The sequence below is a fragment of the Glycine soja genome, chromosome 5 (genome assembly GCF_004193775.1).
Source record: "Glycine soja cultivar W05 chromosome 5, ASM419377v2, whole genome shotgun sequence".
NCBI lineage: Eukaryota > Viridiplantae > Streptophyta > Magnoliopsida > Fabales > Fabaceae > Glycine > Glycine soja.
The window spans coordinates 14,477,858-14,503,412 of NC_041006.1; the positions used below are offsets into that span (position 1 = coordinate 14,477,858).

The 25,555-nt window shown below is 33.9% G+C and overlaps 2 protein-coding genes across 2 annotated transcripts in view; both read left to right on the forward strand.

Moving 5' to 3' along the window:
• On the forward strand, nucleotides 1–17,947 carry LOC114412349 (cationic amino acid transporter 2, vacuolar-like). The gene is made up of 14 exons (XM_028376192.1): nucleotides 1–491; nucleotides 1,052–1,253; nucleotides 1,717–1,801; nucleotides 2,148–2,288; nucleotides 2,691–2,809; nucleotides 2,903–2,999; nucleotides 3,294–3,466; nucleotides 3,975–4,041; nucleotides 13,358–13,516; nucleotides 15,131–15,401; nucleotides 15,808–15,913; nucleotides 16,096–16,208; nucleotides 16,523–16,598; nucleotides 17,438–17,947. The coding sequence occupies exons 1-14, from the start codon at nucleotides 335–337 to the stop codon at nucleotides 17,592–17,594; spliced, it is 1,923 nt and encodes a 640-aa protein (XP_028231993.1). The 5' UTR covers nucleotides 1–334; the 3' UTR covers nucleotides 17,595–17,947.
• Nucleotides 17,948–22,406: 4,459 nt separating this feature from the next.
• The window catches only part of LOC114411162 (uncharacterized mitochondrial protein AtMg00810-like), a 48,102-nt gene continuing 44,953 nt past the window's right edge, over nucleotides 22,407–25,555 (forward strand). The window contains exon 1 of the mRNA XM_028374917.1: nucleotides 22,407–23,339. Within this exon, the coding sequence (XP_028230718.1) occupies nucleotides 22,407–23,339 (933 nt within the window). The remainder of the gene's footprint in view (nucleotides 23,340–25,555) is intronic.

Consider the following 25,555-nt stretch of genomic DNA (forward strand, 5'->3'; position numbering starts at 1 on the left):
TAAATAACCAGATAACATAGGAACCTGAGGGCGATGATTGCCGGCTTCAAAAACGCACCCAGACAAATCACAGAACAATTAGCAAAGAAGAAAGAAAGAAAACTAAACCACAAGAGACCGCGCCAGCCACTTGAATTTCCCTCGAACAGGGGAGAATAGAATTGCAAAATTCTTCTTCTTTTCTCTCACTCAATCTGCATAACCACACTATTTCAAAACCCAAATTAACTCATCACTTAATTGTAAAGAAACTTTCTCTGCTACTGAATAGTATTATCGTGAGGCTTGTTGAACCAAAAATAGAAAATTAAAGAAAAAGAAAAGAAAAGTTGTGATGGGGATTTGGTGTGATTCAGAAGAGGGTGGTGAATATGGAGGACAGTGTTCATGGAGTTTCTTAACCAGGAGGAAAAGGGTGGATTCTTCAGATAAGAGCAATTCTCAAGGCCAACTTGCCAAGGAGTTAACTGTGCCTCATCTCATGGCAATTGGTAGTTCAACTTTATTTCTTTTTTCTTCTCTTCTACCTTTATTTTTTTTTCTGGTGTTTTAGTTCATTTTTAATCACCTTTTTCATCTGAGTATGTGTGTGGAAAAGGTTTTAAATTACAGTCATGGTATATATTTGATATTGCCGGAAAATGATAGATAAATGTGACCACAATTGTGGTTGCAGAGTCCCCGGCCGAAATCACGGTCGCGGCAGTTATTTAGATCCTTGGATGTGGATCCGTTCAAGATTTAGTTTCAACAGTTTGTTTTCACAATACCAAATTTTCTGTGTTTACTTTCTTTTTCTTTTATGGTTTTTAATTCCGGTTATGAGTACTTTTTTTCATAAGATTTGGCTATTGGCCACTCACTTTACTGTCTGAATCTCTTCAATTTTTGAGTCAAAATTGAAAAAAGAAAAAAATATATATAAATGACCCATTGAACTGAATTAATGTGTTCTTATTTCATTTGGTCACAAACATGCACTAAAAAAATATCTGGTCATAATTTTTTTTTTCTATTTTTAATATTCTAATTTTGTGGTGATTTGAGTCAGGTGTTGGTGCAACAATTGGTGCTGGTGTGTATGTGCTGGTTGGAACCGTGGCTCGGGAACATTCAGGAGCTGCTTTGCCCCTCTCTTTTCTGGTGGCTGGATTTGCCGCTGCTCTTTCTGCACTTTGCTATGCAGAGTTGGCTAGTCGCTGTCCTTCTGCTGGAAGTGCATATCACTACTCTTACATCTGTGTTGGAGAAGGGTATTCATTTAATTCACATTCTTAGTGGTTTTCTCTTCCTATTTATTTCCTTGCACCTTCTAATTGTGATGTATGCTGACTTTGCATACTGAAATCTGAAGGGGGGTTATGAGTTATCAATTATGATGTAAACTCTGGGTTAGTTTGGGATAGTACTGTTTATTGAGATACATAGGAATCTATGTGAAGGGGGTAGGACTAGTTTTTATGTTCTTGTGTGTGTGTGTGTGTTAATGGAGTATTCTAGCTGAGACCTGGGGACTAATCCTTAAAGATTTGAGATATATCTAACGGGATGATTTCTTCTGTCAGATGTTCTTCCATACAGAGGACTAATACCTTAAAGTTTTGAAAGTTTGAGGTTTTAAGTTATTTAATTTATGTGGCGGTTAATTTACTAAAATTTAAAAATTGAGGGTTTGGTATATTTTGATTAACAGAGAATGATTACTTTGTTTTGCAGAGTTGCTTGGTTGATTGGTTGGGCCTTGATACTGGAATATACAATTGGAGGAGCTGCGGTTGCTCGTGGCATGACACCCAATTTGGTATGCTGTTGTTTTAGCTATTTTATTCGGTTTTTGTTTATCTTATAGGGTGTTGAACTTTTGATTATATCGTCCTATTTCGATCCTCAATTAGATAGTTTGAGGATGATTCATCTTTCACTTTTTCCTTTTTTGTTTTAGAATTTTTCTTGTATGCTGATTTTTTATTCATATGTTTTTGAGTGATTCAGTGCATACTTCAAATAGTGATTTCTCTTCTTGCTTCGATGTTCTATTCTGTAGCTCAGAGTTTTGATGGCAATTTAGCAACTTTATTTGTTTGAATTGCTAGTAAAAATATATGATGTAATTGTTGTTAATATCAATTGGGTATTTCTCTGATTAGGCTGCACTCATTGGAGGAGGAGAAAATTTGCCCAGCTTTTTATCGCGGCATAGCATTCCTGGGATTGATGTTGTTGTTGACCCATGTTCAGCAATTATGATATTTATTATTACTGGACTCCTATGTGTTGGGATCAAAGAGGTACGTTTCTATTGGCTTCCTTGCAAATAGGTTGTTTTGACCCTTTCACCTATCTTCTTGAATCTATTCAAAAAGACAGATGTAAAGAATTACTGTGAGACATTGTTAATTTAGTTTCAGATCTAATAAAAAGATAAAAAAGTCCTTGGAAGTGTATTTTATCACTATTTAATTTGATCTATTTTTTTTTAAATGTGTCTTAATTGACAATATTAACGTACTTTTGAAAACTAAAATAATAAATAATTAAATTTAAAGATTAAAGTAATAATATAAAAAAATTTAGAAATCCTTTTGTCATTTTATTATATTTAAGGATTAAATTGACATCTAAAGAAGTGTCCCAATATCAAAATTTATCTCTCCTTAGAGCTAATTTTAATTGATGCATGATGTATGCAGAGTACAATGGTGCAAAGTATAATCACATCAATTAACATATGTGCATTGATTTTTGTCATACTTGCTGGTGGTTACTTGGGGTTCAAATCTGGATGGGTTGGATATGAGCTTCCCGCAGGGTATACTATACATCCTTCTTTTACACTTCCTTTTTTTTTTTTCCTTTGGTGTATTCCAGTTACTGAATGAATGCTTGCCTCTTCATTTAATAGGTACTTTCCCTTTGGGGTAGATGGGATGCTAGCTGGTTCTGCTACAGTCTTTTTCGCATATATTGGTTTTGATGCAGTTGCCAGCACCGCCGAAGAGGTATAAATTTTTTTGTTGTACAATGATAATACTAAGATTAGAACTTATGACTTAATTAATCCATATCATCTAAAGTTTCACCTCCGTTTGATCGATATTGGTAGATTCGGAATAGGTATAAAATATATCAGGTTTTACTAAATGTTGCCTCAACTCAAAATCAATAGTTAAGAAAACAAAAATAGATTTTATTTATTGAAAAGTATAACATTTAATGTTATCAATGCATAACTAGCGTGGTTTTTAATTTATTTATTTATTATATCTTTAATAATGTTTTACTATGATTATCAGGTGAAAAATCCTCAGCGTGATTTGCCACTGGGTATTGGTGGCTCATTGTTTCTATGTTGTGGATTGTACATGTTGGTGTCAATTGTTATTGTGGGTTTAGTGCCTTATTATGCAATCAATCCTGATACCCCCATATCATCTGCATTTGCTGACAATGGGATGCAATGGGCAGCGTAAGTGATTTTTTTATTTTCTTTCTTATAACTACGTAGCGTAAGTGTTTAAAGTTTAGGTAGCTGAACAGAAGAATATGATTTTTTCTTTTCTTTACGTTAAAGAATATGATTACTTTAGATTTTGGTAAAAGTGATGTTTAAGGAATTGATATTAAAAGGGTGGAAAATGTCAAACGTAAACTTATTTTTTAGTGTATCAGCGGAAGAAAAAATAGAACAGATAAAAAAATGAAAATAACGTCAAGTGAAATAAAGGAAAAATAAAAAATTGATGAAAAATAAGAAGTTGTTTAATTTACTGTAAATAACAATGAGAATAGAAAATCTTATAGAAAATGATTAAAAAAATTGTGCTCCCAAAATTATGAATTATTAATAGCAATTATTCCTTATGAATTCTTTAACTTTTTTTATTTAGAGAAAGTTAAATAATCTCTAAAAATAATAATAGCTTTATTAATAGGGTAGTGGTTTCTTATGTCACTTTTGCTAATTGTGGTTGCAGATACGTTATAAATGGTGGGGCCTTTACAGCTTTATGCGCATCATTAATGGGTGGGATATTGCCCCAGGTAAATTTCATTTTCTGTTTATGCTGGTTGTTGTTCTTATACTGTTCACTGACGGATCGATCCAATTATACTTGGATAGAAAAAAAATTAAATTAAATAAATTAAAAATTGAACGGATAAAAAATTGAAAAATCAAAATTCTTATTACATCAGATTGGATTTTAGATTTTAAAAATTGATTTAAATCAAACTTTTACATATTTATTTTCATTTTTATTTTTATTTCTTATATATTTATAAAATTATCATATAACATATATTTATTTATAGAAAATATATTTAATTAAAGATATTTTTATTACTTAATTGAGTTAAGATGCATAGGTATTTTATTATTAGTTATATAATAATATAAATAAAATATTTGGTATTTTAAATTATTTTTATTATATTTATTATATTTTATCATTTATTTATTTTTTTAAAAAAATAAAAATAAAAATAAAATTGAAAATTGATAAAATTTAAATTATTTTAAATTAAATCGAATCAGATTAAAAATTTAAACTAGATCAATTAGATGATAAATTAATAAAATGATGAAAATGATTGGATCCAATAATTTTTTCTTCAAAATCAAATGGATCGGATCCAATCCCATTCTCGAACAAGCCAGTTGTTCTTCACCGACTGGCTATGCAATTTATCTTTATTTCATGAAAATGGGACCTTCTTGTTTTGAATGCAAGTTGTGTCGGTCACAAATTAACAAAGGTTAAAAATGTCCACATCGGATTGCACAGAGGCAACAAAAAATTAATATATTAAACGGAGTCGTCACAAATTTATTTGGTTCGGAGAATACTTAAAATATTTTAAAAAATAAATGTTTTTTAATAAACTTTTAAACAAATATTTTATAATATACTTATAAAAAAAAAACTTACTATCTAATTATCACGAAAAAAGAGGTGGATGTTCCGCGTGAAGTGTTCAAGTCTTCAAGGAAGGATCGTGAATTTTGGGAGTTTGTTTGTGGTTTAGATTTTTGTTGAGTGTGTTATGGAATTTGGTTTTTGGATATGACGCATGGGTATATGATTAGGAACTTTCGTTGTTGGTTTCATAGGTTCTTGGGTTGAATTTCTCTTATTTTTCCTCGTTTGTGTTTTCTTCACAAGTGTTCTCTCTGTACACGCTCTAAAATAGCATATTTCAAATTTCTACGTGTTGGCATCCTCTCTGTATTCTTCTGCTTTTTAATTCTGAGGTATCAGCAAAACTCCCTCTGGAATTGATGGTGACAGGGTTATCATTGTTTGGGATTTGGGATGGATTAGTTTTAGGGACATAATGTTTTTTTTTAAAAACAATTATTTTCAAAATAAAATAAATTAATATAATATTTTCTTTTTACCTTAACAGAATTTTAAAAGACTAATACTATTAACTGGCCATATTTTTGTATTATTATCCAATTAGAATTTGACATATATAACAAATTGATTAGTTTTCACAACAATCACCTTAAAAATCGTATTTACATATGCTTTAATAGATTAATAAAGTAAAAATATTATATTAACTTTGCATAAAAATTACATTTATTTTAAAATTGTTATATTATTTCAATTAAAAAACCTGATATGACATACAAGTAAATCTATATCATCCACACCATTATATAGAATGTGTCTTTAGATAATAAAATTAATTGGATAAATGACCTTGGTCATTTATCTTTTTTTTTTCATTTTGATCTTTTATCTTTTAAAATTTATTTTGATCATTTATCTTTTTAAAATGATTCAAAATAGTCCTCCTATCAGTTAAGAGTTAACACTATTAATAGTACGCAACTTTTAGCGGTTACAAAATATATTTTTCTCAAATCTTCATTTTCCTCTTCCCCTTTAGTGAGTTTGGCCACTATAGTGGCAGACTTTTTTCCTTTTGCATGTGAGAATGACTTTGATGGTTGAATGAACATGCGTCATAATGGACACAATTTGTGTTGGGTAAAACACGAACCTGGGGTAGCCACGATTAACGTTTTATTTGAAGTTTGGTTTTGTAGATATAGGTCTTGGAGGGGGTTCAACATCACCTTTTTGCGTTTTGTAGAGATGAGTTTTATAGATTTGGCATTGCTCTTTTCTTAGCTTTTTCAACGATGGGTGTATGGCAGAAGATGCAAATCAGTTGACGATGTAGTTGGTAGAGTGTGGGGAGAAAGGGAAGAAATAAAAAAAAAGGAAAAAAAGAAAGAGTATGCCACCTTGGTGGTCAAAACCGCTCAAGGGAGAAGAAGAGTAGGAGAAAGAGGGAGATATGAGAAAAATACATTTTGTGGTTGCTAAAAGACTCCAAAGTTTGAGTATTTTAATAATGTTAACTTTAAACTAACGATGTGATCATTTTGAATCATTTTAAAAAGACAAACGATCAAAATGAATTTTTTAAAAGAAAATATCAAAATGAAAAAAAAAATGACCAAAAAAGTCATTTAGCAAAAATAATTTGGATTAAGTACAAAACTTAAATGGTTAATAATGTTTACACTCCAAATTGAAAGCTAAATGTGTGTCTGAATTATCTTATGTTGACAAATAATTGGTTTTAATATATATTTTTCTTTAAATTAAAAAAATAATATTTTCTAATATAAATTTGCTATGCGTGTGCGAGAGTGTGATATAATAAATATATACACTTTGATTGATGTGAACTACAATATCATATAATCATTAATTAGGTGACGGTCCTTGGGATATAAAGAGAAGGGAGAGTTAGTTAAGATAGTTGGACTATTAATGAGTTAGTGGGTTAGTTGGTTAGAGGAATTTATAAGATTAAATAGGGGAAGAAGGATAGTAGAGAGGTAGGTCTTATCATTTGTAGATTGAGAGTTAGCTCTTTTTGAAATGAGAACTTCTTTATGAAGGGGAAATCCTTGGTGTTGGATCAAGTGGCCTCGGAATAATTAAGAAGGGGGGGTGAATTAATTATTAATGAACCTTTACTAATTAAAAAAATCTATCCTTCTTAATGTTACTGAAATCAATTAGGCTTTTACTATAGTGTTAAGAAAGTAAAGAATAGAAATAGAAACTTAACCATAAGTAAAAGTGATAATTAAAGTGCACAACGGAAATTAGAAGTGTAGGGAAGGAGAAGACAAACAAGAGTTTTATACTGGTTCGGCAACAACCCGTGCCTACATCCAGTCCCTAAGCGACCTGCGGTCATTGAAATTTCTTTTCAACCTTGTAAAATCCTTTACAAGCAAAGATCCACAAGGGATGTACCCTCCCTTGTTCTCTTTGAACAACCAAGTGGATGTACCCTCCACTTGAACTGATCCACAAGAGATGTACCCTCTCTTGTTCTCAGTCACAACAACCCAAGTAGATGTACCCTCTACTTGTACCACAAAGGATGTACCTCCAATGTGTTAAGACAAAGTTCTTAGGCGGTTAGTCCTTTGAAACTTTGTGAAGGGGAAACAAAAGATATCTCAAGCGGTTGTCCTTTGAAATCTTTTGTTTATGGGAAAGGGAAGAATCAAAAGAATTCTCATACTGTGTCATTTTGAATTCTTTGACAAGGAAGAAGGGAGACACAAAAGAATTCAGGCGGTTAGTCCTTGGCGAATTCTTTTTGGCAAAGGGAGAAGAGAATGAAAAAGATGAATAGCACACTTTTGTTTTCTGTGAAAGAACAAGGTTTGGAAACTAGAAAACTTTGAAAGCCTTTGGCAAAGGAAGAAGAAGAAGAAGAAGTTCAAGAAGATGTTCAAAGAGATTCAAAGGTTGTAAAAAAATATATGAAAAAAGTTGTAATAATTGTTGTTTTAAATGCAAGTCAAGGTCTTGCTTTTATAGACTCTTCATGTCTGGTCAAGAAAATCATTAGAAGAGTTATAACCTTTAGAAAAACCTGAAAACCATTGGAAGAGTTATATCTCTTGATTTTTATTCAAAACTTGTCACTGGTAATCGATTACCAAAACCATGTAATCGATTACGCAAAGCTTTTTATGAAAAAATATGACTCTTCACAATTGATTTTAAATTTCAACGTTCAGATACACTGGTAATTGATTACCAATATCTTGTAATCGATTACACCATTTTGAAATCAATTGGAACGTTGCAAATTCAGTTAAAAGTTTTTGAAATCAAACTTTACCACTGGTAATCAATTACAGGAAACTGGTAATTGATTACTAGAGAGTAAAAACTCTGGTGACTTAGAAAATTTTGAGAAAAAATCTTTTGAAAAACAAAACTGTGCTATGCTTGTTTTTTGAAAAAAAATTTCAATACTTCCCTTGTGAAGTCTTCTTGATTTCTTCTCTTGAATCTTGAAATCAAACTTCTCTTGATTCTTGAATCTTCTTGATTTCTTCTTGTTGACTTAATCTTGAAATCATTCCTTGGGCTTTTTGTCATCATCTTTGTCATTCATTGAAAAATCTAAACCAATCATACACAAGACATTCATTGAAAAATCTAAACCAATCATGAAGCAAAAACATGAATAACCCAAATTCAAATATAAACCACATAGTCTTATAACATAAATCATAGATGTTCAGTCATACTAAGCAAATAGTAAAAGAAATACTAAATGTTCAAATGTCATAATAATATAGTCAAATACACGGCTAGAAATCAAAGTACTAATAATATTAAACATAATAGAAATCTAAGATGATGGTGGCGGTGGTGATGGTAGATCAAAGCATGTGCAGATGTGAGAGACATCTCCTTCGACCTTGGTGATCCTTGAATCCATCTCATCGAATCGCATGTCCATTTGTAACTCCAGAGCATCAAACCTTTCACCAACAAAGGTTTGAAGACCATCGAACCTGTCCAAAATCCTTTGAAGAACAGAGGAATCTTCTCCAACTGGTAAGTGTCCTTCTTCATCAATGGGTTGTGCACCTTTTTTCACCCAAGAGCCATCATGCTCTTTACGGTAACCAAAAGATGCAATCACAACGGCACCAATTAAGAAGGATCTCTTGATTGGAACAAAAGGTTCAGAATCAAGAGGGATGTTAAAGTGTTGAAGGAAGAGAGTGACTAAGTGTGGATATGGCAATGGAGCATTTAATCGCAATGCCTTATGCATGCAATATCGGACTAAGTGTGCCCAATCAATTTGTCGGCCTGTATGAAAAGCCCACATGACAATAAGATCTTCTTCAGAAACCTGTGCAAGCTTTGAAGATCTTGGAAGCAAGATACGCACAATGAGATAATGAAGGATGCGGCTTTCAAAAGCCAATGAACCGGCAAGAAGCCTTCCGGTCATATTCGCTTGGTTGGTGCAAACCAACCGGCGGGCATCATGCACAGAGAAGTCAAATTTCCAATCATCATTCAGTGTACCTTCAAATGGTACACCTTCACTAGATAATTGGGTCAAGTCATAGAATAGGGATTGGTCAATGACCATTTTTATCCCATAAACTTCAGAAATCAAAGTGCCTTCTTGAATTTTAAGATTAGAATAGAAGGCTTTAACTAATTCATAATAAACAGGCAATTTTAAAGACATGAAAGGAATGAGATTGGAGTTCTCAAATGCCTGAATGCATTCAAAACTCTCATTGGAAAAGAAATCCATGTCAATGAACTTTGGATCAATAATGGAATGAGAAGAGAAAATATTTGTGTACCGTATCCGTTGTTCTTCAGATGAGAACAATGAGGAAGAGGAAATGGAGGAGGGAATTTGCGTTTCTTGAGTCTCGGAATGTCGTTGGCTTCGACTCGAAGAACCCTTTCGCTTCTTTGATGGTTCCGCCATTTGAGGGAGTTATTTGAAATTTCAATCGGTTTAAATGAAAGAGAATGAAAAAAATGAAGTTTGGGCTTTGTGGGGAGTGATTTGGACAAGAAATGAGTGAGATCTGGAAGAAAGAAGAATTGGGAACGAGGGTTTCCCGAGAAAATGAGGAGTTGCAGTTTTCAGATTTTGAAATCTGAATATATAGGGGTAGGGACGCGTTGTAATCGATTACAGTATTTGGTAATCGATTACACTCTTCTTAACTGCCTGTAATCGATTACACTTTTATTGTAATCGATTACCAAAGAGCATTTCAGCCAAAACTAAATGCTGAATGTCTTTTAAGGGAAAAAGGATTTGAATGAATGTCAAAATACCTTCTTAAAGAAAATATATGTAACATTAAATTTTGAAAATACTTTATGAAAGAAACTTAATCAAGTAATTCACATATCACATTCAAAATCATGCATAATCATTTAAAAGAAACATATGTATTCAATTATATCAAAATAATCAACACAAGTATTGTAGGATAAAGATCATAGATATTATCATATATTTAAAAAGAAATTTCATGCTTTGAGAAAGAAAAATTAACTCAATCAAGAACATATAAACATATGCTCACATTTTCAATCAATCAAGACAAACAAATAAAATTTTGTTAGTCATCATAATCAAATTAATTGAAAGAAAGATTTCAATCAAAATAACACTTGGAGGAAAGTTTTCTCCTATTTTCTCTTCTTTTCTTACTAGTCAATAAAATTCTTTCTTTTCTTTTTCATTTCAATTCTTGGTTCCTAACAATCAGTGTTCGAGATGGAGGAAGCACAAATTTGGTCTAAGAAGGTGGAGTTGTTAGTGTTCATGGTGACAAACCCAATTGGTTGGATTGCTAGGGCTGAAAGATTCTTTGAGTTACAAGAAAGTGCTTCATTCCATAAGTTGCAAATGCATTCATGAGCATGGAGGGTGTTGCAATGCATTGGTTCTACATTTGGAACCAAAAGAACCCAAATTCAGATTGGGATTCATTTTCCATAGCCTTGATCAAAAGATTTAGAGATCGCTATGGTAACCACTTCTTTGAAAGATTGAGTATCTTGAAGCAAGATAAAACTGAGACAAAAACTTGCATTGAAGAAAGGGAGACTTCCATAGTGTTCTTGAAAGAGAGGACCAACAATGTACCAAAGCTTAAGAAAATGTTACAACAGTTGGCGAAGAAATAAGAAATCAAACCAGAACAGGATGGGTCTTGGAAGGAGGAGGTGTTCCGGAAGGAGGAACCCAAATCTTGTGGGTTGCACCATCATTCTTGCAAAGTTAGCATTTTAGAGTTGAAGCATGGGCTACTAAAAAGTTCAGAAAAAATTCTTAAGGTTAAAAGGGAGGAAAGCGTGGAGGCACAATCCTTTGAAATCAAGATCAAGAAAATCATTGAGGGAATTAAAGAGATCAAACAAATGTTACAATTGTTGATCAAGAAAAAGGGCATCAATGTTGAGTCCAAATAAGAGGAGAAATAACCCATGCAAGTAGTATCAATTTTGCTGCCATGGTGTGGGTAATAAAGTCACAACAAGACAGTGATTTAGGAAAAGTCTTTGGAGTTTCTGCCAATGGGAGAATAGAACCCACCAAGGGGGATGAGCTTAGTGTTAAAGACTGAGGCCAAGGGGGTAGATAAATTCAGGGTGGAAGAGGCTAAGAATCTACAACAAAAAATACAAGAACTAGAACGTGGTTTTGCAATTGTCATCAAAGAATTTCATTCTTGGGTAGTAAATGCCATAGAATTTTATGGTGATAATGGTTTTTTTATAAAAGCCCACAACCATGGAAATTAGGATTATATGGAGATTGATTGCGCCTACACCACCACCAGACCCGCCAAACGCAAACTCACATAAACCCTTAATGGGTTGTCATTAGTAGAGCCACAACCTCTCATGGAGAAGGATGGGTCTTCTATGTTGACAAAGCTAAGGATTTTTGGCATGTCAGCCAAACCACAAGATACCAACCCACTTACTAGTAAATCATTGTCTACGATGCCAAGGGAAATAGAGTCACTATGGGTGCACACAACAGAGATGAACCACTCTTCCCCTAATTTGTTTCTGGAGAAAGAAAAAGTAATAAAGGGAAAATTTACATTCTACATAGTGGATCTGATTATGGATGTAATGGGCCAAGATGAGTGTGGAGATAGCACCATTGTTTGAGGCTTCTACAATGTTGTTTTAGTTGAGTTAGTGACAGTCAATGAGAAACATAAATCATCCTTGAGACCTTTAGAGTTATATTTGTCAATGGAAAACAAACAAGACATCAAACTAGTACCGAAACCAATGAACCCAGGTTTACCCATGATGTTTCATCGTAGAACAGGAATGGTGTTACAAACTAAGAGTTCAAATTGGGTGGTAGGATTTATACTGCTAAACTTGGATGCAGGTGTAGTTGATAACATGTTAAAATAACATAGGTGGAAAGAGATTGCAGCATCATACATGGAGGTCCAAATTATTCAGAATTTGCTTCCATCCCAACCTCCTTCGAAGCCACAAAACTCAACCCCACAGGCAGGGGCAATGGGTCATTCCTAGTTAAGCTATAATGGGTGCAATTGTCTTCCAGCAATTGAAGAAAAGTTAAGGAAGTTTCAGTGTACAATTTCACTTTTCAAATTCTAACCTTGAGAACAAGGTTGATTTTTAGGAGGGGTGTACTGTTAGGATATAAGGAGAAAGGAGAGTTAGTTAAGATAGTTGGACTATTAATGAGTTAGTTTGTTTAGTTAGACATGTTTATTAGATATAAATAGGGGATAGGAGAGACGAAGATCTTATCATTTGTAGATTGAAAATTAGCTTTTTGTGAAAGGAGAAATCCTTTGTGAAGGGAACACCCTTAGAGGAGAGTTTCTCCTATTTTCTATTGTTTTCTTACTAGTCAATAAAATTCTTTATTTTATTTGTCTTTTCAATTCTTGGTTCCTAATAGGGTCTGCCACAAATATTACTAGGTGAAACACAATTACAAATTGAAAAGGTACTAAAACAGATATCATATGCGTTGAACACAAGAGAAATTCAATGTTATCATATTAACGACGATGCAATATAAATTCTACTTGTATATCATCTAGTGATTACAACATTGTTAGTAATGAAATGAATTTTAGAGGAAGGGGTAACATGATATTTTTGAAACTTTGATTTTTAACTGAGTCAAATGGTATCATGTGATACATTAAGTCCACCTCACCCAGTGGGGTAAGACTTTGTTATAGTTGTTGTTGTGCAAATGCAATATATGTAATTTGAGTATTCTATTAGCTTGAAATTTAACATTTGCCTATCCTTAAATATGTACTAGTAGACCTAGATGTGATACATTCAATTTTGTTAATATTGTAATGTTCCAAATATATTTAGCATTTCCTTTTACTGATTTGTACTGTGATTGCCTGTTGTAGTTATCACATAATTTTTTTTGTTCCTTTTTCTTGAAGTTTTGTAGGTAAAATTATCAATGTGTTTTGTTTAATGTCTCTCAGCCAAGAATATTGATGGCTATGGCAAGGGATGGGTTGCTGCCACCATTTTTTTCTGACATAAACAAGTGCAGCCAAGTTCCTGTTAAGAGCACAATAGTTACTGGCCTTGTTGCTTCACTCTTAGCATTTTCTATGGAAGTCTCTGAACTGGCTGGGATGGTAAGTATACTTTTGCAACATTAAGGATCCCCTTGTTGCTTTTTGTTACAATTATGAGCTTTAATGTTTAAAAGAAACTCAATTCAAAAGCTTGTGTGGTATATGATCATCATATACCACACAAATTAAAATACCTGTGATAGTAAACTTAGGAACTATATAGGTCATGCCATGACCATAAATCCGTTATTCTTCATTATTCTTCAATTAAAGTGCAAAATTAATCTGTGTGTTTAAAAGGGGTTTATCAAGTAGAACTATATACATATATATTAAAGTGGGTTGGAGGGAATGATTGTCTTGGTGATGCTAAATTTGTCATCAAAACACAAACCAAGAAGGGGGACGTGAATTGGTTTCAAACCAATTTTAAACTCAAATTAAAAAATTTCGTAAATAGCTTCCTTTAATCCAATTGAAACAAGAGATTCATATGTGTTGCAAATACCCTTTGATTTCTTAATCATAATTACACAATGATACAAATCAAAATATCAACACACAAAAGTTAAGAAACCTAAGCAAGAAATAATACAATAGTTGAAGGATTAGAGAAAAGATGCAAACACAATTTATACTGGTTCAATTTCTAAGAAATCTAAATCTAGTTGATCCATAGTAACCCACTAGGATCTTTGCACTATAATCTTTGAGTTACAATCAAACTCACACGCAAATGCACTCACAAATGCATTAACCCTTGAAAACCTATCAAGAATTAAAACCTACATGCATGTAGAAACCCACTACATGAACGCCATTGAGTAACCCTCTAAATGAAATCGAAAATCAAAACATAGATTAAGGAAATATTTCATCTAATAAGTGAAAGATGTGAAAGTTTGAAAATACTTACTATGTAGTATTAATTTCTCTTCATGATCCAATGCACATATCCATTGAATCCATGTGAAAATTAGTTTCCAATCGAAGGATCAAAGTTGTGATGACACTCACAGGTTTTAAATCTCTCTCAATGAAAATCGTAGTAAAAAATATAAGAGAATTGTGTCACACATGAGTTCCTTTGAAAAACTCATTTTTATAGTCTCAGAACAAAAATAGTTGATTAGGTCATAGAGATAGTCAACTATATTGTTCTTCGCATCGCTTGCATTTCCTGAAAAACAAATAGTCAATTATATTGCCAAATAGTCATTTGTTTGCGAAAGTAAAAAACTCTTCAGACCCAAATAGTCAATTAGACACTAAAGATAGTCAACTATTTGCACACCTATCTTAATTCTGAGATTCAGGGGTCATGATTTAGTCTACTATATTAGCATATAGTCTATTATATTGATGCAAAATTGAAACTTAGAGATTTTAAAAACCAAGTTAGGAAAATTTCAATTCTCAAAGGCTAATCATCATGAATCAATACAATGCTAATCAATTAGAGCATGTTGAATTACATATCCTAGTCTAGGATGCATGGCTTCACACATAATCAAACATTAAAACAATAACAATCATCCTAATCAAAACAAGTATTTATCAATTACAACTCATGATCAACAACATAAAGAATTTACAAAATGACATTTTCATGTTTAATAGATGTTATTGACCTATACGTATAGTGCCAATGTATATTTACCTTGTCTCATGTAGGTCAGTGTGGGTACACTTCTTGCATTCACCATGGTGGCAATATCTGTGCTAATACTAAGATATATCCCACCAGATGAGGTTCTATTGCTCCCTTCCCTCCAAGAACCAATTGTTTCAGCGTCAACACAATATAGTTGGTGCAGCTTGGAAGCAAATGAAGAAGATGCAAAGACACATGTTGGTGCTTCTGGGAGCAAGAAGCCTACAGTTTTTAAAGAGGATGTACCAATTGATTGTCCTCTTATTGCTAAAGATCCTGTCATAGGCAAATGTGAGTAAAGTTTTACCTTTTCTATCTAACAATATCTCTATTGTACATAATGTCAACATATTGCTGATCAAGATATGAAACCAATGTTTTTTAAGGGTTTCTCCATTAGTTAAAATTAGCTTCTGAATTAATTAATTTGTAGAAGCTCTCTCATATTTTAGAGAAACTATATTAAAGATTTTTACAAATTAACTAATGCATAAATTAATTTTAGCTTCTGAAAAAATACATTTTATTTATTTTTCCTTATTTCTTTTATCCTAAAAGTGTTTCTAAATAAGCTTACCTAAATAGATCCTAAGCAACTTACACCAATAGTCGGTTTTTATAGTTTATTCTTTTGCCTTTCCTTATGTCATTTGACACTTGCTATTTTTCTCCTTACTCCTGTGTGTTTGTGGTGCAGATGTACATGAGGGTAACAGGAGAAAAGTAATTGGGTGGGTAATAGCATTCACATGCTTGGGGGTGTTTGTCCTCACATTTGCAGCTTCAAATAAAACTATGATCAGGTTGATTTGGTGGCAGATATTTCAATTTTCAAGTTGCATACACATTGATAAAGTCTTGATATAGATGCTCAAATTCCTGCTTACATTAAATTTATGCACTTCACTAATGTTTGTCATGCCATTTAAGCACTAGTTTTATGTTCTTACCTTTTAATGAAGCATTTTATGTTTGGCATTACCAGTTCTGTTCGTTTTGCATTATGTGGAGTTGGTGGCTGTCTTCTTCTGTCTGGTTTTGTCTTCCTAACCTGTATGGATCAAGATGATGCAAGGCACAACTTTGGGCACTCTGGAGGTGGGTTTACAATTGTTATCTTATGGTAATAAACTTATATGGTTTGTGTGAGTGAGTGAGATATTGAATGTAAGAACATGTGTCATATGCAAGAAAAATAAATGAAAATAAGTTAACCATAAATACTGCATAGCAAGATTGTAGGAAATGTTACACTGTAGTTTCAAGGGGAGGTTGTATCTTACTTGAGAGTTAGAATATTATTGGATTAAAATTTGAAAAGATTAACTTGGAATAGTTTTTATATGGTTGCCAAAATTCACTGTAAGATGCTTAATTTGTGGAGTGAAAATAACTGTTTCATTCGTTTTCAGGTTTTACTTGCCCATTTGTGCCTCTGCTTCCCGTAGCTTGCATTCTTATCAATTCCTATTTACTTGTTAATCTTGGGTAAGTATTTATATTCAATTCTGGAAGTACATGGAATTCTCCCTTCAAATTATTAAAAGTTTTTGTTAATCTTAAAAAATTAAGTTGACATTAATCTTGGGTAAGTATTTATATTCAGTTCTGGAATTACATGGAATTCTGCCTTCAAATTATTAAAAGTTTTTGTTAATCCTAAAAAATTAAGTTGACATTAATTTGGTTCCAAGGTAAAGTGAGAGTTATTTAGATTTTCAATAATGAAAAAAAGGTTACATAAGTTTTTTGTCCCTGTAGAATTTTAAATTGTTAAGATTTAGTTGCTCTAAAAAATTTATTTATTTTTAATTCTTCCTTTATTTTTATTGTTCATAATTAATCTCTGTAAGGCTAATTTTTTTTTCCTTTTTACCCATTTTTAATCCCTCCCAAAGGATTATTTATTAGAAATAAAAATAAACAAATAAAAATGAATATTTTTTTTTTAAAAGAACTAAAATTTGAAATCTAAAATTCGACAGGATTAAACACTTATTTAACAATCCATCAAAAACAACACTTATTTAACAAAAAAAAATCAATCTGGTTCCTTAATCAATGAAAGTTGACATTAATTGTAGTTAGAATTATCATTTTCTTTCGACTATGATTTTTTTATCCATATCAGTTAAAATTTGGGGTCTTTACTTACACTGATATTTTTAATAGGAATAAGACTAATTGTTAATTTACTTAATTTAAATCTGTATTCTAACTCCCAGTTAAACAACATAGAATTTTCTGTATGTATAAAAAAATTAAACACCATAGAATTGAACCACTATTTTTTTCAGTTATATAATTCTTCTTTGTTATTCTTCCAGGGCTGCTACTTGGGCACGTGTTTCTATATGGCTGGCTATAGGAGTTATTGTTTATGTATTTTATGGCCGAACCCATAGCACTCTGAAAGATGCAGTTTGTGTGCCAGCAACTCAAGTTGTTGATATCTATCACACATCCACAAGCTGTCTTGCTTAATCTCCATGAACTCCGCACTGGAACTTGCATGCAAATAAAATAGTGGCGTTTTACAAGCTAGTGATATCTAGTCACTACTGCGTATCGCCACAAGGATGTGCATATTGTATGAAAAAAATTGCGGAGTTATTATCATTGATTAAAAAGTTAAATTGTAAATTATTATAAAATATATATAACAAAATGTTAAATAATTACAATTAATTCTCTTAATTTTTGGACAGACAGTTGTACGTAACTCCGTATTTTTAAAAATACTTTTTTCGTTTTAGAATTGTAAAGTTCATCTAAAAATGCACCTGCTATGTTGGATGGCCTGAATTAATGGTAAATTATTCATCCCTGTTGTTTTACCTTTCTCATGTCTGATGGAATGGATGGATGAGTCGCAACACAAGTCATACCAAGCTTGTTATAAAAGGGAGGCTTAAATATATTTTTTATTTTTTAAATTTGCAAGTTTATATCTTTTAGTCTCCCAAATTAAAATATGTATTTTTTAATTTTTTGAATTTGCAAAATTTTTTTTAGTCCGTCTTGAGATAAAAAAAATATAACACTATAGTGTTCATAATGTATGATAAGTATTTGATATAAAATACAAGAGAAATTAAATTTAAATTTTGTGTGTTTTAAATAACTTGAGTAATAAAGTATGTGAGCGTGTTATGAGGTGGTTTTGGGTTTGTCTTGGTATCCTTTTGGTTGAGTTTCCATAGGAGTAGAGTGATAGGGAAGAGAGTCATTTCTGCAACAATTTTGCTTAAGTGAGGAGGTTCGGTCACTTAAGCAAGATCGATAGCTTAAGAGAGTATATGGGTTCTCACTTAAGTATGAGTGTATAAAAAGGTGGTCGATTCTTGGTGGCATTCTTGCTTAAGCGAAATTTTGGTGGTGCTTAAGCAAGAACTGTAGAGGATATAATGAGTACATAAATAGGAAGTCTATCTTTTTTTCTCAAAATCTCTCTTTCCTTTTCTCTTCCTAGCACTATAAAATAAGTATTTTTTATGATGCATATTTAAAGACAATTATTAAAAGACTGTCATCGTTTGAATAACAGTGACATTTTTATAAATATTTGTAACTTTTAAAATTAAAACATCTTTTCAAAGACGGTTTCTTTGAAAACTGTCCTTGAAATTAAATACGTAAGTCGGTTTTAATGAAAAACCGTCGTTCAGTGAGTCTTTATTTTTGTGGTTCCAGGCGCACTCTTCAACTTTTCAATTCCCCTTCGTGCGGTTCGTCTTCTCTTGTGTTCTCTTTGTCTTTAAATTAAAAGGTGGGAAGTGGAAGAAAAAAGGGGTTTAGGTCAAGGTTGTCATAGAGAAGAGAATCAATGGATCTACGATGGAACCAGTACACTGGGGATGTGAGAGGATTCAGCGGCGGCGGGAACATGGCTGGCCTTTTCAGCTACATTTCAAGACCTTCTCCATTTCTTTTTTGTTTATTTGGATTTTTTTTGCTGCTAAACTATTCTGGGTCTGTTTTTGTTTTTTTGAGCTCTGTTCAAGTTTGAATTGAAAGTTGTTGATGTATGCTGTAATTCAGTTAGTTAGTTAGGAGTTAGGAGTTAGTTAGTTTGACAATTATGAAGATTGTTATAGCTACATGTGCAATGTATAAAAATATTAGTGATCATGAATGAGATGAATGAGTGTGCAGAAGTTTTAATTCAGAATTCTAAGTTCCCTCTATTTTCTAAATCAATTCTTTCATCTTCTCTTATTCTCTAACATAGAGTGAGTGAGCGCATACTGTGAGTGAGTGTGGAGAACTTTATTTGTTCCAACAAACTGGTATCAGAGCAGAGGTTCAAGATCCTTGGATACTGAAATTGAGATGGCTTCCTCGAATGAAAATTTTCCAGCATCTATGCCTGTTCTCAAAGGCAAGAACTATGATGATTGGTGTGCTCAGAAGAAGGTAATCTTTCGATTTCAAGATGTGACAGAAGTGGTGCAAGAAGGGGTTCAAGAACCTGACAGGAACCCAACTGATGCACAGAATGTGACTCACCGTGATTTGATGAAAAGAGATGCAAAGGCGTTGTTCATTATTCATCAGTATGTAGATGCAGATAATTTTTAGAAAATTAGATCTGCTGATAATGCAAAGAAGGCATGAGATACTCTAGAGAAATCCTATGCAGGGGATAGCAAACTCAAGAAGGTAAAGTTGCAGACCTTGAGAAGGCAGTATGAACTTCTACAGATGAGTGATCAAGAAAGCATTGGTGAGTTCTTTTCTCGAATCTTGGCAATTACAAATCAAATGAATGCTTATGGTGACAAGCAATCAGACTTGGGGATCATTGTCAAGGTATTAAGAACCTTGACACCAAAATTCGATCATATAGTGGTGGCAAGTGAGTAAGGCCAGAATCTTGAGGAAATGAAGATTGAAGAACTGCAAGGAATTCTTGAAGCTCAAGAGATGAGGCTCAATGAAAGAAATTCACAAAGATCAGCTGAGCAAGCTATGCAAGCCCAAACTACCAAAGGGAACAACTATGATGGTGGCAAGAATAAGAAGGGAAAGGGAAAGTGGAAGAACAATAAGTGGAAGAGGTCAGGTGAGGGCTCCAGCAGTTCTGGAAATCATAACCAGAATGAAGAAACTGACAAGAAAAGTTGAGGGAATCACAAAGTGGGCAAGAAGAAATTCAACAAGAAAAGGATTTAGTATTATAACTATCAGAAATAGGGACATTTTGCAAATGAATGCAGAAATAAAAGGGTTCCAAGAAATGCAGATGAAGCTCAATTGGCACAAGATGAGGATTCTGACTTTGATAAAGTGTTACTAATGGCAACAACAAACTCATAAGAAGAGAATGTTAATTTGTGGTATCTTGACACAGGCTGTTCCAATCACATGACTGGACATAGAGAGTGGTTTGTAAACATTGATGATAAGGTGAAGAGCAAGATCAAGTTTGTAGATAACAACTCTGTAACTGCAGAAGGCATTGGAAAGGTGATGATTCAGAGGAAGGATGGACAACACTCATTTATCAATGATGTGCTATATGTTCCCAATATGAAGAATAATTTGCTGAGCTTGGGACAGTTGCTAGAAAAGGGCTACTCAATGCAGATGGAGAACAGTCAAATGAAGATATTTGATAGCAATAGGAGGTTGATTCTAAAGGCCCCTTTGTCAAGAAATAGAACATTCAAGATTGGAATTCAAATTGCAGAATTTCAATGCTTGACTACTTCTATAAGTGATGAAAGCTGGATGTGGCATCACAGGTTCGGTCATCTAAATTTCAGGAGTTTAAGTGAATTGAAAAGTAAGAAAATGGTTCATGGTCTTCACCAAATTGAGATACCAAAACAATTATGTGTTGAGTGTTGTGTGTCAAAGCAACCAAGGAATAGTTTCAAGTCAGAAATTCCAATCAGATCCAAAAGAAAGCTTGAAGTGATCTATTCTGATGTGTGTGGTCCTTTTGAAGTGAAATCCCTAGGAGGTAATAGTTACTTTGTGTCATTCATTGATGAATTTACTAGAAAAATGTGGATCTATCTCATTAAGCAGAAAAGTGAAGTGTTTAACATTTTTAAGAAGTTTAAGTTGTTGAGTGAAAAACAAAGTGATAAGGTAATCAATGTGCTTAGAACAGATGGAGGTGGTGAGTATAACTCACATGAATTTCAAGTATTTTGTGATAAAGAGGGGATAATTCATGAAGTGACATCTCCCTATACACCTCAGCATAATGGTGTTGCTGAGAGAAGAAACATAACCATTTTGAACATGGCCAGGAGCATGATGAAAGGGAAGGGAATGCCTCATTATTTTTGGGGAGAGGCAACTTCTACTGCTGTGTATATTCTGAACAGGTGTCCCACCAAGAGATTGCAGGGATACACACCTGAAGAAGCATGGTCAGAAAAAAAGCCTAGTGTGAGTCATTTCAGAATACTTGGTTCACTATGCTTTAGACATGTGCCTGAGCAGAACAGATAGAAACTTGATGACAAGGCTGAATCAATGATACTCATTGGATATCATCCAACTGGTGCCTACAAGTTGTATGATCCTAGAATGAGGAAGGTTGTGATTAGCAAAGATGTCTTGATAGATGAAACAAAGGGTTGGAATTGGGAAATAAATGCTGTTGATGATGGTGAAAGAAAGGTGATTGTGAACCTTGAAGACAAACAAAGTGAAAAGGATGTATCATCATGTGGAGAGCAACTCAGAAGGTCACAAAGAGAGAGACAAGTACCACAAACACTCAGAGAATATGAATTGTATCCTGATACAACAATCACTGCAGAAGGGGATTTTGTGCACTTTGCTCTACTTGCTGAATCAGAACCAATGAGTCATGATGAAGCCTCACAAAGTTCACATTGGAGAGCAGCTATGGAAGAAGAATTGAGATCAATTGAGAAGAATTAGACTTGGGAGTTAGTCCATTTGCCTCAAGGAAAAAGACCAATTGATGTGAAGTGGGTCTATAAGACTAAGGTAAAGCCTAATGGAGATGTGTCCAAGTATAAGGAAAGATTAGTAGCAAGGGGATTTCTACAAAAACATGGCTTGGATTATAATGAGGTTTTTGCTCCAGTTGCAAGACTTGAAACTGTTAGGCTCATTGTGGCAGCTGCTTGCAACAGAAATTGGTCTTTATATCATTTGGATGTGAAGTCAGCATTTTTGAATGGGCCACTTGAAGAAGAAATCTACATAACTCAACCACCTGGTTATGTAGTTGTAGGACAAGAGGATAAAGTCTACAAGTTGAAAAAGGCACTATATGGACTCAAGTAGGCCCCTAGAGCCTGGAATATGAAAATTGATAGCTTCCTAGTCCAGCAGAATTTCACCAAGTGCACTACTGAGCATGGAGTTTATGTCAGAAACACAAATTCTGGTGAGTTTTTGATAATATGTCTCTATGTAGATGGTTTGCTAGTGACTGGCAGTAGTAAAGAAGATATAAAAGTGTTCAAAGGAAGAATAATGGATGAATTTGAAATGTCTGATCTTGGTGAACTATCATACTTCCTGGGTATTGAATTTGTTTCTACTAGTAAAGGGATTTTCATGCATCAAAAGAAGTATGCACAAGACATCCTAAAAAGTTTCAATATGATGGATTGCAATTCTGTTATCACACCAACTGAAACTAGAATTAAGCTGCAAATAGATGGGGATGAGAAAGAAGTTGATCCTACCTTGTACAAGCAAATTGTAGGCTCATTGAGGTACCTATGTAACACCAGACCTGATATTGCCTATTGTGTTGGGTTGATAAGCAGGTTTATGGAGAAACCAAAGACACCTCACTTCTTGGCAGCAAAGAGGATTTTGAGGTATGTGAAAGGAACATTGGATCTTGGCATTTTATATCCTTACAGTCAGAAGAATATAGAAGGAGAAGTGTTTGGTTATAGTGATTCAGATTGGTGTGGTGATAAGGATGATAGGAAAAGCACTGCTGGGTATGTTTTCAAATTTGGAACATCACCAATCTCCTGGTGCTCAAAGAAGCAGAGTGTAGTTGCTTTGTCAACATGTGAAGCAGAATATATTGTTGCTGCTATGGCAGCCTGTCAAGCTCTATGGCTGGAAGCTTTAATGGAAGAACTAAACTTGAGAAATTGCAATCCTATGAGGTTGTTGATGGATAACAAATCAGCAATTGATTTAGCTAAGCATCCTGTGGCACATGGCAGGAGTAAACATATTGAAACCAAGTTTCATTTCCTACGTGATCAAGTGAGTAAGGAGAAACTTGAATTGGATTTTTGTAGGTCTGAAGATCAAGTTGCAGACATAATGATGCAATCCTACCCCGCAAGGCATTGGATAGAAAAACTCCAAGTAGATTGGGCCAGAGATGCAAGAGAAGGCCCTAGGGTTCTTATGAGCCTTAGGGTAGATTTCGGGCCCATAGGCTAAGTACGAACCCGCTTATCTTTGTAAATATTAGATTAAGGTTTCATTATTTTTGGGCCTTGTATTTAGGGCTCCATAATGTAGGTAGGGTACCCTAGAAATATAGGATTTTTCAGCCCTTGTATTTTAGGGCACCTAGACTAGTTTTTGTATTAGGGGTAGTTTTGTAATTTCACATGCACTAAATGGATATTTGATGTGTGTGGTTGGAAATAAATTTAATTGAATTGGTAGAAGCCCAATCCAATTAAATTTTAGAGGGGGAGGTGAACATTTGCTTACTACACCCCATTGCCACATCATATAGTCACACTTTGCGCATGTCCTTCATGCTTTTCATGCCTCATGACACCTAAGCACACTTAGTGGAGAATCTTGGAATTGATCTTGGATTAGTGGGCTGAACCATAACTAAAATTCACTAATCATAATTAGTGAAATTTTGGCTCCAAAGTTTGGCTCCACAAATTCAATTTCAAATTCAAGTGAAATTTGAATTTCCCTCCAATTTTGTGTGACAAGGGCTATAAATAGAGGTCATGTGTGTGCATTTTTTTCAACTTTGATGATTTGAATATTAAACTTCAGATTTCAGAGCTCATTTAGAGCACAAAATTTCGTGCTCTTCTCTCCCTCTCCCTTTATCGCAACCTACCCTTCGGCGGGAGGGCGACGCGAGACTCGCTGGATGCGTGTTCCACGAAAGGAATACGCGCAGAGTCGCCACCAACGTTTATTTGAGGAAAACGTCGGAAAAGACGCGATCTACGAACTTTTAAGTGAAAGGTTCGGGAGTTGTATTTACGCACGGGGAAGGTATTAGCACCCCACACGTCCGTCCCAAGGGACGGCAGCCTTTAATCGAATGTGCAAACATGACTTTGATTTTTATGTTCCCTTTTATGTCCTTATATCCTTTATACCCTTTTTATATTTTTTCTTTTTTGTGGTCGACAAGGGTGTTTCCCTTTGCTCCTACGTATTCCTCAATTTGCGACGAGGAAATCAGACCTACGTAGTTCTTTCTTATCAAGTGATTCTTTTTTTTTACTTAAGAGGTGACCATTTTAAGGCGTTGGACCTTGAAAAATGATCCATTTACTTAGTAAGAAATTGAAATGACAAACTTCAAAAACCTATTTTTATGGACAAGCTTGACTAGGCGATTTGATTTTAGCCTTAGTTTCACTTTAGTTATTAGTCAATTCGGTTAAGAATGAGAAATCCCAAAGAGAAAACGTCCGATTGATTTTCCGCTTTATTTTACCTAAAAGATGTTTTTTTGATTGTTATATTATTTTTGACCTCTTTTTTGATTTCCAACGTGGTTGCGGCACGACCGAACGGTCGGAATTTATTTTAACCGAAGTTAACGGATAATACAATTCAAACGTTCGGTGGAAATTTATTTTATTTTTAAGTTAAGCGAGAAATGACTTAAGTAAAATGGCTTAAGCACGTCAACAGGGGGTATAAAAAGTAAATGAAACGAGAATAGAAATACACAAAACACAATGTGGACCACCATGGGTACATAGAATGAATCGAAAAAGCTTGGTTCGAGGTACTTACCCGTTGAAGATCGAAGAACGATGAAGAACGAATGAAGAACGTCGAAGAACGGTTGAAACCTTTGCGAAATTCTCCACGGAAAAAGTTACGGAAACGTTTCGGAAGAGCCTCGACTTAGATTTTCTTCACGGAAACAATTTTTCCAAGCAAATTCGAAAGAGAGAGAAGTGCCTAAGGGGCTGAACCCTTTTCTTCTTCACTTCCTCCCCTATTTATAGCAAAATAGGGGAGATGCTTGCCGCCCAGCTCGCCCAGCTCGCCCAGGCGAGCCAGGTTGCTTCCTCCAGAAGCAACAGCCTTCTGGAGGAATATTCTGGAGGGCCCAAGTGGGCCTGGGTGCTATTTGCACCCCCATTTTTACTAAGTACACCCCCTCTACTTTTTTTTGGTGATTCTTTTTTCGTAAAGTTACGGAAACTTACGAATTTCGTAACGATACTTGTTTTCTTTCCGTAATGTTACGG

Bases quoted from the DNA above. Each gene is read 5' to 3' on its own strand.
- LOC114412349 (XM_028376192.1), top strand. From the start codon at position 335: ATGGGGATTTGGTGTGATTCAGAAGAGGGTGGTGAATATGGAGGACAG. The intron at 1,802-2,147 runs GTATGCTGTTGT...TTCTCTGATTAG, and splicing joins GTGGCATGACACCCAATTTG to GCTGCACTCATTGGAGGAGG. The intron at 4,042-13,357 runs GTAAATTTCATT...AATGTCTCTCAG, and splicing joins TGGGTGGGATATTGCCCCAG to CCAAGAATATTGATGGCTAT.